The sequence below is a fragment of the Myotis yumanensis genome, unplaced genomic scaffold (assembly GCF_028538775.1).
Source record: "Myotis yumanensis isolate MYYU_CA2020_CCGP unplaced genomic scaffold, mMyoYum1.0.hap1 SCAF_16, whole genome shotgun sequence".
Classification (NCBI taxonomy): domain Eukaryota; kingdom Metazoa; phylum Chordata; class Mammalia; order Chiroptera; family Vespertilionidae; genus Myotis; species Myotis yumanensis.
This window is the reverse complement of record NW_027223767.1, coordinates 44,758,064-44,768,639: the sequence shown is the minus strand read 5'-3', so window position 1 is coordinate 44,768,639 and position 10,576 is coordinate 44,758,064. Positions and strand designations below refer to the sequence as shown.

The window sequence follows — 10,576 nt, the reverse complement described above, 5'->3', positions numbered from 1 at the left end:
CAAACTGGCTAGGGCAAGGCCCTGACTCTTGGATGAACACCAACCAGGTCTTCCACGTGGGGAGGGGACCTCCTCCCTTTCCTTGTCCCTGAAAAAAGGAGTCTCCGCACAGTTATTTACAAAGATTTATTACAGCACAGGAGCGGTTCAGGTCTGGAGTCAGGGAAGAGGGGAAGGGGGCAGAGCAGCAGGAGGACAAGAAGAACCTGGCTCCCCCAACATGTGCCCCCCCCCCCAAGGATGTATACTAGGTGGCATTCCTGGCATCAAAGCACAAACAAAACGCAACAAAGCAGCCTCTGCCAGTCCGTCTTCCAGGCACCCAGGCTAGGGAACAGGGGTGACAGGGGAAGATTTCCAAAATGAAGAGACTGCGGAGAAGGGTGCCCGAATCCTCAGCCCTGGTAGAAGCCAGTAAGACGGGCGGTGACTGGGAATCCCCCATCGGAGGAGGGGATGGAGAAGGATCTAGGGCACCTACAGGTTCTCTGTACCCACTTCCTCAGATCCTAGGGTCCTGCCCTGTGGTTTTCCTGTGCCCAAGGGAGAGGGTCTGGAAGTAGAATGGTGAAGAATGGACTTGTCCCTCGATTACTGGATTTTCCAAGCAATTTCTCCCGCATCCTGCATCCCACTGGGTGAATAGGGGAATAACTGGCAGGGGTAGGCATCAGGCAGCAAGTGCCCAGGTCTCTGGGCATCAGCCAAAAGTGGGCAAACAAGCAAACACAGACCAGCTTGAGTCTTCTAGAAGTCAGAAGCCGCAGCCCTAGCGAGTGAGGGGAAGGGTAGAAAACAGGGTGGGGATAGAGGGTTTCTGCGGAACAGTGATGCCCCCTCCACTTCCTTCTGGGAGATGCAGAGCTGGGTGCCTATGTGCCAGGCTCAGGGTGGGCAGGGCGCTGTGGGTCTTCCCCAGGCTCTGCAAGGCAAGCAGAAGGACTCAAGGCCTAAACATGCCTACCAAGATCCCAGCTCCGCCTCCCCGCACCCCACTCCCAAGCCTCACCGCTTAGTGCCGGGTCTTTTGCTTGGTCCTCAGAGCTTCCATCTCTCTGGGGCTCATCCAGAGGGGGCGGGCGCTCCCAGGGCCCCTCCAGACCCTGGCCACAAGTTGTCTTCTGCCCAACTGGGGACGAGGGGAAAAAGGATGAAACCAGACTGAGTGTCCACCTGACTGTCCTGAATCAGGAGCTGAGTCTCTGATGGCTGAGGCTAAGCTTTCTGAGGCCATGATGGTATAGCAGAGAGAACAGTGGACGAGGACAGCTCTGCCCATGACTAGCCATATGGCTTAGATCAGCGGTCACCAACTGGTGGTCCGTGAGGTCCGAAAGGTGGGCGACCGCTGACTTAGATAGTTCAGTGTATTACCTCTCTGGGTGGTAAAAGTGGAATTGTGTAGATTACCTTCAATAAGATGATAAGGAATACCCTGCCCAACCCAGTGCTGGCACCCGGGAGCCGCTGTGGGAGTGGTGGCAATTGATATAGCTCCTCAGGAGTCTTGTCATTCAACCCACTGCCCTGTTGCATTTCTGGAGGGAACAATCTCCTCTATTCTTTCTACGTGTTCTGGAGGTTTCAGCGGGAGTTGACTTAACTCTTCCAGCTAGAGCTTTCGCTCCCATGGCTGATGGGCTGATGTCCTGACGGCCAGAGATGCAGAGAGAAGGCCCAAGACATCTTGTTTGTATGTAAAGACTGGACACGTCAAGCAGGGACGGTCAATTGTTTTCATCCCCGTGAATAATGGGACCAACAAGTGTCATGTGCACCTGGAGGAGCAGATGTGGTGCAGCCTTCCATGTCTGGGCATGGGACAGAGCCATGAAGGCCTGGGATCTCCCTGCCGAGAAATCCTCTGGGCCTTGGGGCCCCCCGTGGGAATGGTTGGATCTGGGGCCTCTGGCCCTGAGGCCCTCTCCCCTCTCTGTAGGTCTTAGGCCCCTCTCTCTTCTCTCTCTTCCCAGGTAGCTGGGGCTGGAGGTGGGGAGGACCAGAGGGTTCTTGAATCCTAGGTTCTCCGTCTAGACACTAGAGGGCACCCTCTCACCCAGCTTAGGAAATAAAAGAGGAGAACCAGTCGAGAGGACTTACCAGCCCCCTCTGCCTCCCAACAGAGACCCCATCCTATGTTCAGAAGTGCAAGTGATGGGGCCATGGACGCTCTTAGTCCTCTACCCCTGCATCTCCTTGCGCCCCTCACCGCCATGGATGGGAAGTCCTTCCTTGGGTCCAGGCGCAAAATTCATGTGGCCTTGCCTTAATTCTCAGGGAAGAGAGGAATTATTAGGAAAAGCCTGATTGGGAGAGGGGCTGAGTCGAGGATGTGAGCTTCCCAGGTGTCAGGTAAGGCTGAGTGTGAGGTCTCCTGTGGGGTGAGAGTGATTGCACTTTACACGTGGGAGAAACTGTGACCTGGGAGGGGTGGGTCCGAGGACACGCAAGGAGGACTCCACCTGGCCTATGGTGGTGGGACCCAGCTTCACAGCCCCTTCAGCTTACCAGGCCCCCTGCTGCCCTTCAGGACTTCAGCCTGGCTGTCCTCCTCCTCCTCCTCTTCTTCTTCATCGTCCTCCTCCTCTTCTTCCTCTCTTGGGTAGCCCAGCTCCCGCAGCTCCCCAAGCTCATCCTCCTCCTCCGAGGCCTGGTTCTCGCCCAGGTTGCTGATGGATTGCAGGTGAGACTCGGCAATGCGCTGCACGGCTGCCAGGGGGACACCCAGGAAGGCAGGGTCAGCCGGGCCCAAGAACCAGCCCCTGCAGCTGGAGAGGCTGTGGCCCAGCCCCCAGCCTCCTTTCATGGGCCTAAGTCAGAGCTCCCCCTCCCCCCCAGGGGCCCAGGTCAAAGGCTGAAGGCTACAGGCCTGCCTGCTGGGGGCCAGACCAGGGCTGAAGCAGCAGGGGGTAGACTCTTGATCAGATTTGGCTCTGAAGCTGTCCAAAGGTGCTGGCGCCCCAGAGGCTGGCCCCAGGCCAGAGGGTACCAAGCCGGACAAGACCAGGCGGGCACAACAGCAGCTTAACATTCCCTGGCTGAGGAGCTTACTTCTCCAAGGACCTGGTACTGGACACAGTGTCTTTCAGCTACAACCCCAGGCAGAAGGCATAGAGCACTTGGGCCAGGGCCCAGGGGATTTGTCCCTTTCAGTATCTGGAGAAGTGCCCAGAGGGCTTAGGGCTCACTGCTCACCCCGACCCTGCCCGCCCCTGTTGCCCTATTGCCGGGCTTGGTCAACACCCCCTGTGCCACTCCATGCACCTCTGCCCAGTCTCTAAGCGGTAGGAACAATCCTGAGACTGAGGACATAATAGTCTGCAGCCCGTGAAGTCTGTGCCTGGGGATGTGGTGTGCTCAAGGCGGCCCCCACAATCTTGACCCACATCCCCAAGCTTCCAGCTCCCTCTGTGGTGACCTAGAAAGCAGCAAACACCAAGGCCTGCTGGGATTGGGCCTAGGAAGGGAACTGTGTGGGCAGTTGGAGACAAATTTCTAAAAGATGGAAAGGGCCAGGTGGTTCAGAGAAAGGGGCGAGGGCTGGGGGATTCTGGGAGAATGCCAGAGGTTGAGGGGACACTGTGAGCAGTGGCTGGGGCAGAGGCAGCAGGAGGCCAGGAGCCGGTGGGATTTTAGGGCACTTGGGTCACTCAACTCACAGCCCACAGACAAGATGCTGATGAGCTTAGGGCTGGGGTTGCCACAGTTCCTTCTTGGCCCGCAGGCAGCCCCTCCCTCAGAAAGCTCCGAGGGGTAGATCCAGGCTGGAAACCTCGGGTGCAGTGAGCAGGGCACCACCGTCTTGCCAACTCGGGGACAGGCACAGAGGGTGCATTGTGTGTGCCCACTGCCCCGCCCTGCCCGGTGCCTCCCGCTGGCTCTGGCAAGCTACCCAGGCAATAAAAGCACAATAAATCGCCCTGCCCTGGCCCTGGGGGCGCGGCAGAGCTTCGCCCTGAGCCAAGTGTGAGAGCTAGGCCTGGGAGAGACCCCTGCAAGCCAAGGCTCGGTGCTGGCCATCCTCTCCCAGGGGCCCTTGGCTTCTCCCCCTACCAACCCGACCCTGGCAGGTGCTCTCTCTTGCCCAGAAAGGGGTCGAAGCCTGCAAAACAGTGCCCTTCAGGCACAGAAGGGTCCTCTGAGGGCTGGAGGGAGGGGAGAAGGGAGGAGAGGAGGTGGCAGCTCCAGCAGCCTCCCTCGCCCCCAGCTGGAGGAGGTGAGTTCAGTTCGTGAGCCAGAGTGCCAACAATAGGTGTGCGCAGAGCCAATCTGGCACCCCGTGGGCCTCCCGCGTGCACAGCGCCCCGTGCCTGTGCCTCTCAGGGCTCTACCCCTCCCCCTCCCCACTGGCTCCTTTTTCTGTCTCCATCTCTAGGGCCCTGAACCCCACCCCGCACCAGGTCTCCTTGTTAAACTCAAAGGTCCCCAGCACAGACCCTGATCTGCCCGCCCCTGCCTGGCCCATTCCACTACCCTGCTTCTCCCCACTCAGACCCTCCCAAGGCGCAGTCCCAAAGGCTGGGGGCGGGGGAGAGGGCGGGGGGGGGGGGGCACACCTCTGGCCAGTGCAGAATGCCAGGAAGCCTCGGCCCCATCTCTTCACCAGCCCTCTGCCTCATGCTCACAGGCAAGAGCACAAGGGATGGTTTTTCCTCGTATCCACTCACCGCCCCCACAGCCCAGGACAGGGAGGAGAGATTGCTTATATTCTCTTTTCAGAAGATGCCACCCACACCCCACTGTTGCTTCAGGGGTCAGCCTTCCCCACATCCCTACAGGTGGGAAGTCCTTCCAGGGGCTGAACCGCACTGCCTGCCTGCTGTCCCTCACCTTCCTGCTCAGCTCCCAGCCCCGGCCAGCGGGGACAGGTGCACCTGTTGACCTTGGCTACTGCGGGAATTCATTACACCCACCAGGAGGGAGCCCTCCGCACACCCTTCCGGTCTCCCTCCCTCTGTCTGCGGGAGGAGGGGGCTGGCCAGGCAGGAAGTGCACAGGCAGGAGTTGAGGGGGTGGTGGAAGGCAGCCTAAGGCTGAGTGAGGACCTGCCCCACACCCCAATCACCCCACCTTCTCTTCCAGGTGTATCGCCCACAGCTCCCCACTTCAGGCCCAGGCTCCAGGCGGGCCCTGAAGACCCCGCGATTTCACACCTCCTCCCCTTTGCCCACCGCTTCCCTCTTCCTGGAATGCTCTTCTAGGCCTTGCCAGCCAGTTGAATTCCTATTCATCCTTCAAATCCAGACAGACATCCTCTCCTCTGTAACTCTCCCTGACCCTTTGAGGCAAGGGCCGCAGGAGGAGAGGGACCAAATTTCACTCCTGTTTTGCCAAATGCCCACACTGTGTGTTGTGTTAGAACAGGGACTTGCCTTCTAATACAGAAAGGAGAATCAGGAGAAGCACCCAGTGTGCAGACCTGGGCAAATGTTAGTGACTGGGAGAGGGGAGCGAGGGGTGCAGCCCAGAGAAGGAGGTGCCCTTTGGGGGGCGGGTCGGCTGCACTTGCAAAGGGAAGGTGGGCAGCTGAGTGTCGTACATTGGTGTCTACTTGTTATTTTAGGCCGCCTCTTCTCTTCCACCCCCACAGGCACCCTTCCCAGCCTCTGGACGCCTTCATTGTTTTTTTTTTAATCCTCACCCGAGGATAATTTTTTCATTGCTTTTTTAGAGAGAGTAGAAGAGAGAGGGAAAGACAGAGAGAAATATCGATGTGAGAGAAACACATTGATTGGTTGCCTCTTGCATGAGCCCCGTGACCAGGGCCCAGGCTGGGGAGAATCCTGCAACCCAGGCACATGCCCTTGACTGGACTTGAACCTGGCACCCTTTGGTCCCCAGGCGGATGCTCTATTCACTGAGCCAAACCGGCTGGGCTGGGCGCCTTCTTTTTTACAAGACCAAATTAGGACCGAATTGGTCTCTAAGTAGGGGTTGGGGGAACACAAGACAACCCCCTCCCCACTAACAAAAGTTCAACACTTCACCTCCCTCCCCCAGTGTCAGCCCAGTTCCAGGGGTCACAGGGACAGCCAGACCGATGGATGGGGGGGGGGGGGGGGAGGATAGTACCTTTCAGCGATGGGGGTGTGTAGGCACAGGGATTGGGTCTCTTCGATTTGAGGTGGTGCCCCTCTCCTGAGGCCCTCTGCCAGGGAAAGTGCCAGGTTAAACAGGCTCCCCTCTCCCCACCCCCCCACCCCCATTCCATCCCACCCACAGCAGCCTGGGCAGCTGGTCTAGCCTCTGCTAATAGGTCTGGGTGCCCCTCAGGTCCTGCCACAGGCTGAGGGCACCCCATGGCTTAGGAAGGGCCTCCTTAGAGCTGTGGCCTGGCTCAGGGCGGGAGGCTGCACCCCAGGCTGAGCAAACACAAGGGCTGAGGAGGATCTCTACGACACAGGGCACTGGGCATTCTCACCAGAGATGCTGATTGATATGCTGATTGATATGCTAATATGTCCTCCTGGGTGGTACCCCGCCTTAGTAGGGAAGCAATCCCAGCCAGCCCACCACATCCCTCCTTCCAGCTGCCCCGGAAACTCACCTGGTGTGGGGAGGCCTCCTCCTCTGAGGAAGGCCATCCATGAACGCAGGGAGGAGGAACAGAGAGGAAGGAGAGGGCAGAGAGAAAAAGAATCTGAATTACTTTCCCCAAAAGGTCAGTCTCGGGTACAGGAAAGTGTGCCCTCTCCTTCCTAGTGCTGGGAGGTGCCCGTCAATAAATGAACCCGGGAGAGCTGGGCTCCCAGACTTTACCACCCCCCACCCCCTCTGGCTCCATCTCCTGCCTCTGGGACTTTGGCAAGGGCCCCAAGAAGGCACCAGAGTTAGGGTGGGGCCGGGGCTGGGCTGGAGAGGAAAGGGGCCCACCTGGTGAGGAGTGCTCAGAGAGCCGGAACAGCATGGCGGGGGTTGGTCTCCGGCGCCGGATCTAAGGAGGTGAAGAAAGAGGTGGGGAGGAGGGAGGAGGAGGCTGACACCTGCAGGCTCCCCCCCCCCCCCCCCCCCCGCCCCAGTATTCCCCCCTCTCAGGCAGCAGGGAACAAACAGTGCTTTGGAGTCCCCTGGGAACCTTTGAATCAAAGCCTGTCAGAGCTGACAGGAACTCTATAGCTCACCCAACCCTCTCATTTTACTCAGGTGAAAACCCAAGGCTCAGAGAGGTTTAGCAAAGTGCTCAAGGCCACACAGCACACATCAAGGCAGAGGAAGAATGAGAGAAAAACCTGTCACTGACTCCCACCCATGCCCATCCCACTCATGGCTACTCCGCAATGGGCTTCATTCACCTGGTTCTCTTTGTGAATTTCCCTGGAGCTCAGAGGGGACCCTTCTATCTTGCCCTATAAGGCCCTTCCTCTCCCGTTTATGAAGGCTTCGGACCTTGGGAACTGAAGCTGCTGTGGAAGGTGCCCACGGACGGTGGCACCACGTGGTCCTGCCCACCTAAGGTCACCTCAAGGGCTCCAGAGAAACTGGATCCAGCTGCAGAGGGAGGCTGAGCCAGGGCACTGCAGGCACCTCCAACCTCACACAGGGGCTCAGGTGCGGCCCGAGCTGCAGACGCACAGGGGCCTGTCTCTCTGAGGCTGTGGAACTCCTAGTCCGTCCTCATAAAAGACAACAACAGCTCTAGCCTGTTTGGCTCAGTGGATAGAGCGTCGGCCTGCAGACTGAAGGGTCCCAGGTTCCATTCTGGTCAGGGCACATGCCAGGTTGTGGGCTCGATCCCCAGTGTGGGGCGTGCAGGAGGCAGCTGATCCATGGTTCTCTCTCATCATTGATGTTTCTATCTCTCTCTCCCTCTCCTTTCCTCTCTGAAATCAATAAAATATATATTTTTTAAAAGTAAAAAGAAATCCAGTGAGACTGTCGACATAATAAACAACAACAAAAACCCCCCACACGCAAACAAAACGAAAAGTCACCCTCCTTAGTCCATGAGCCAAGCTGAAGGGTAAGGGCGTGGGGTGGAGGGGCCCCACCCAGCGTGGCAATCAGACCAACTGTCAGTTAATTAGGTCCCCTCCGAGCTCCAGGGAAATTCACCAAGAGAACCAGGTGAATGAAGCTGAAACTGCCACCTCCCCTGCCAGGCTCCCAGCACTGCCCTGCAGACCCAGAGCTGCCTAGGCCTCGGCCCGGGGGACGCCATGGTCCCCTATCTCCCCCCAACACGACTTGGCCCCACGCTCCCTCTCAATTAGGAGCCAAGTGCGACTCAGCAACAAGTGAATCGGGCCAGGCTGCGGGGGGAGGGGGAGGCTCCTCTCCCTCCTCCCACCCCCTCCCCACCTTTCGAGGCCTCCCCGCCACCAGGGAGGCCCTCCCAGAGCCCTCAGCTGTCTCTGTGGACAGGTCTGGCTCCTGCGATGAGTGGTCACCCCCCGCTCCCCGCCCATGTTGTGGCTCTGCCCAGGGCCGGACGACAGCAGGAGGCTCGGGCGACCCCAGCCCAAGCAGACGGGATGGGACGAGGCGGAGGGCGGGGACAGCGGGGCTGGGGCTGGGGCTGGGGCCGGGGCCGGGGCACAGGGGTCCGGAGGGAGGCCAGCCCCCTCCCGGTGCGGCCCGGACGCTCAGACGCTCATCTCCCGGGGTTCCCGGGCGCGGGGTGAGGATGGAGGCCCCGGGAAAAGTTGCGCGTGTCTCCAGCGAACTTCAGGCGCTGCTGCCCCGCAGCCCCGCCGGGTCGAGTCGGCGCGGGACGCTCCGTGCGCCCCGTCCCCGGCCAGCGTGGACCCCGCAGCGCCCGGGGCGCAGGGGAGCCCGGGGTGTGTGTGTGGGGGGGGGTTGTGCTGCCGGGGGGGGGGGGGCGGCCCCCTTACCATCTCCACCTGGCGGGGGTCCAGCTGGCTGGGGGGCGCGGGCACGGAGAACTGGATCTTCTTGCGGTCCTTGGGGTCCATGGCGGGCAGGGTGGTCGGCGGGGCTGGGTGCGCACTCCGGTCCCGGGCGGCGCTCCGGCTCGGCGGGCCCGCGCTGCGAGCTGCGATGCGCGGGGGGAGGAGGAGGAGGAGGAGGCTGCGCGCTCCGACAAAAATACCCCAAAAACACCCCGCAGCGAGGGGCGCGGAGGAGGGTCGCCGCCGCCCCGCCCGCCTGCCCGGCTCCCCGCGCGCTCAGCCCGCGCCCGGCCCCTCGCGCCTCCACCCGCGGGCTCCGGGCGGCCGGTCTCTGCGCCTCTGCCGCTCCCCCCTCTCCTCGCTCTCGGAGTCTCGGGGTGTCTCTGACGCTCCGAGCTGCCTCTACCTCCCTCTCCCTCTGCGTGACTCTCCGTCCGGGCCTCCCTCCCGCTCCCCGACCCCACCCTCCGCCCCGGCCTCGGGGTCCCAGCCCGGCCCCTCACCTGGGACTGGCGCCCGGGGCTGGGTGGGAGGGCCCAGGGGAACGCGGCCAATGAGCGCCCGGAAGCGAGTTCTCCCCGGGCCGGGGAGGGTGGGAGTGTGACCAGGCGCGGGGAGCAGGCTGGGGGGCCCCCTGCCGTCTCCCCAGAACTTGAAGCTGCATTATTGATGGAGTCCAGCAGGGAGGATAATGTGGGGAGGCTGAGGGGGAGGGTATGGGGGGGCGCAGGCTGGGGGGAGGTTCACAGGGACTCTGGCTGTAACCCCTTCGTGGCCTGGGTGCTTGGAGTTTCACGGGGAGACCTGTGAGGTCGTGAAGAGTGCCCCCAGCATGTCACGCTGTGAATGGGGGTGTCCTGGAAATCGAGGGAGTGTGAGAGAGCGGGGTGTGCGTGGGAGGACACGTGTCAGTCATCCTGCAGGGTGTGTGTTTGTGTGTGTGTGTGTGTGTGTGTGAGTGTGTGAGTGCCAGCAGCCCTGTGGTGCCTATAGCTGGGGAGTGTGTGTGTGGGGGGGGGGGGCATGCTAGTCTGTGAGTAAGTGTGTCAGAGTGTCAAGGAGGCAGTGTGAGTGGCAGGGTGTGGGAGGACTGTGTGCGTGTGCGGGAGGGTGTGGGTGTGGGGGAGGCTGGCAGAGGCTGTCAAGGTGATGGGCACGGGTGTGCCAGCTGAGGGGTGGGGGTACTGTATCCGCAGCTCCAGCCTGTGCCGGGGAGGGGATGAGGTTGTGATCCTGTACAAGGTGCACTGGATTCACGTGTCTCCTGTCTTCTCTCCCCAGATCTAATGGGAGGGAGACAGACCCAGCCAGGGGCACAGAGTTGGAGGTGCTGGGGGGCTGCCTGTAGCAATACACACGTGCTGTCACATGTGTGAGTTCGGTGCATTCCGGAACAGAGCTGAGGGGAGTGGGTGTGCTCATTTCCGAGGTGTGAGCCTCTCCCCCCTTCTCTCTCTCTCTCTCTCTCTCTCTCTCCATGTTTGTGTGTTTCTAGAGGGGCAAAGGGGAGGCCACTGGCCCTGTGGGCTGCATTGTCCCTGTGTATCTGTCCGGGCCCTGGGTGTCTTTGCAGGAGCCCATGTTTTGCGCTGCAGGCCTGTGGGTGAGGGTCTGAATGCCGCTCTGCGGGGCCGACAGGGTGCGTGTGTAGATGTGGACATTGTGTGTCTTCCTGGGGTGCTGTTTGTGTTGGCCATGTTCCCGCCTGGTCACACTCCGGCCTGCAT

At 60.7% G+C, this 10,576-nt stretch overlaps 1 protein-coding gene across 1 annotated transcript; it reads right to left on the bottom strand.

Annotated features, from left to right (window-relative positions):
• Window positions 1-112: 112 nt before the first annotated feature.
• Window positions 113-9,430, bottom strand: PPP1R1B (protein phosphatase 1 regulatory inhibitor subunit 1B). Its single transcript, XM_070394214.1, has 8 exons — window positions 9,353-9,430; window positions 8,832-8,992; window positions 6,874-6,934; window positions 6,548-6,570; window positions 6,073-6,148; window positions 2,509-2,709; window positions 1,010-1,129; window positions 113-922 (listed from the first exon to the last, which is right to left on the bottom strand). The coding sequence occupies exons 2-8, from the start codon at window positions 8,910-8,912 to the stop codon at window positions 873-875; spliced, it is 612 nt and encodes a 203-aa protein (XP_070250315.1). The 5' UTR covers window positions 8,913-8,992; window positions 9,353-9,430; the 3' UTR covers window positions 113-872.
• Window positions 9,431-10,576: the final 1,146 nt, after the last annotated feature.

Excerpts from the sequence above, each read along its gene's own strand:
- PPP1R1B (XM_070394214.1), bottom strand. The coding sequence starts at position 8,912 with ATGGACCCCAAGGACCGCAAGAAGATCCAGTTCTCCGTGCCCGCGCCC. Across the intron at positions 6,935-8,831 it reads ACCCCCGCCAGGTGGAGATG|ATCCGGCGCCGGAGACCAAC; the intron begins GTAAGGGGGCCG and ends TCACCTCCTTAG. Across the intron at positions 6,149-6,547 it reads AGGAGGCCTCCCCACACCAG|AGGGCCTCAGGAGAGGGGCA; the intron begins GTGAGTTTCCGG and ends TTTCCCTGGCAG.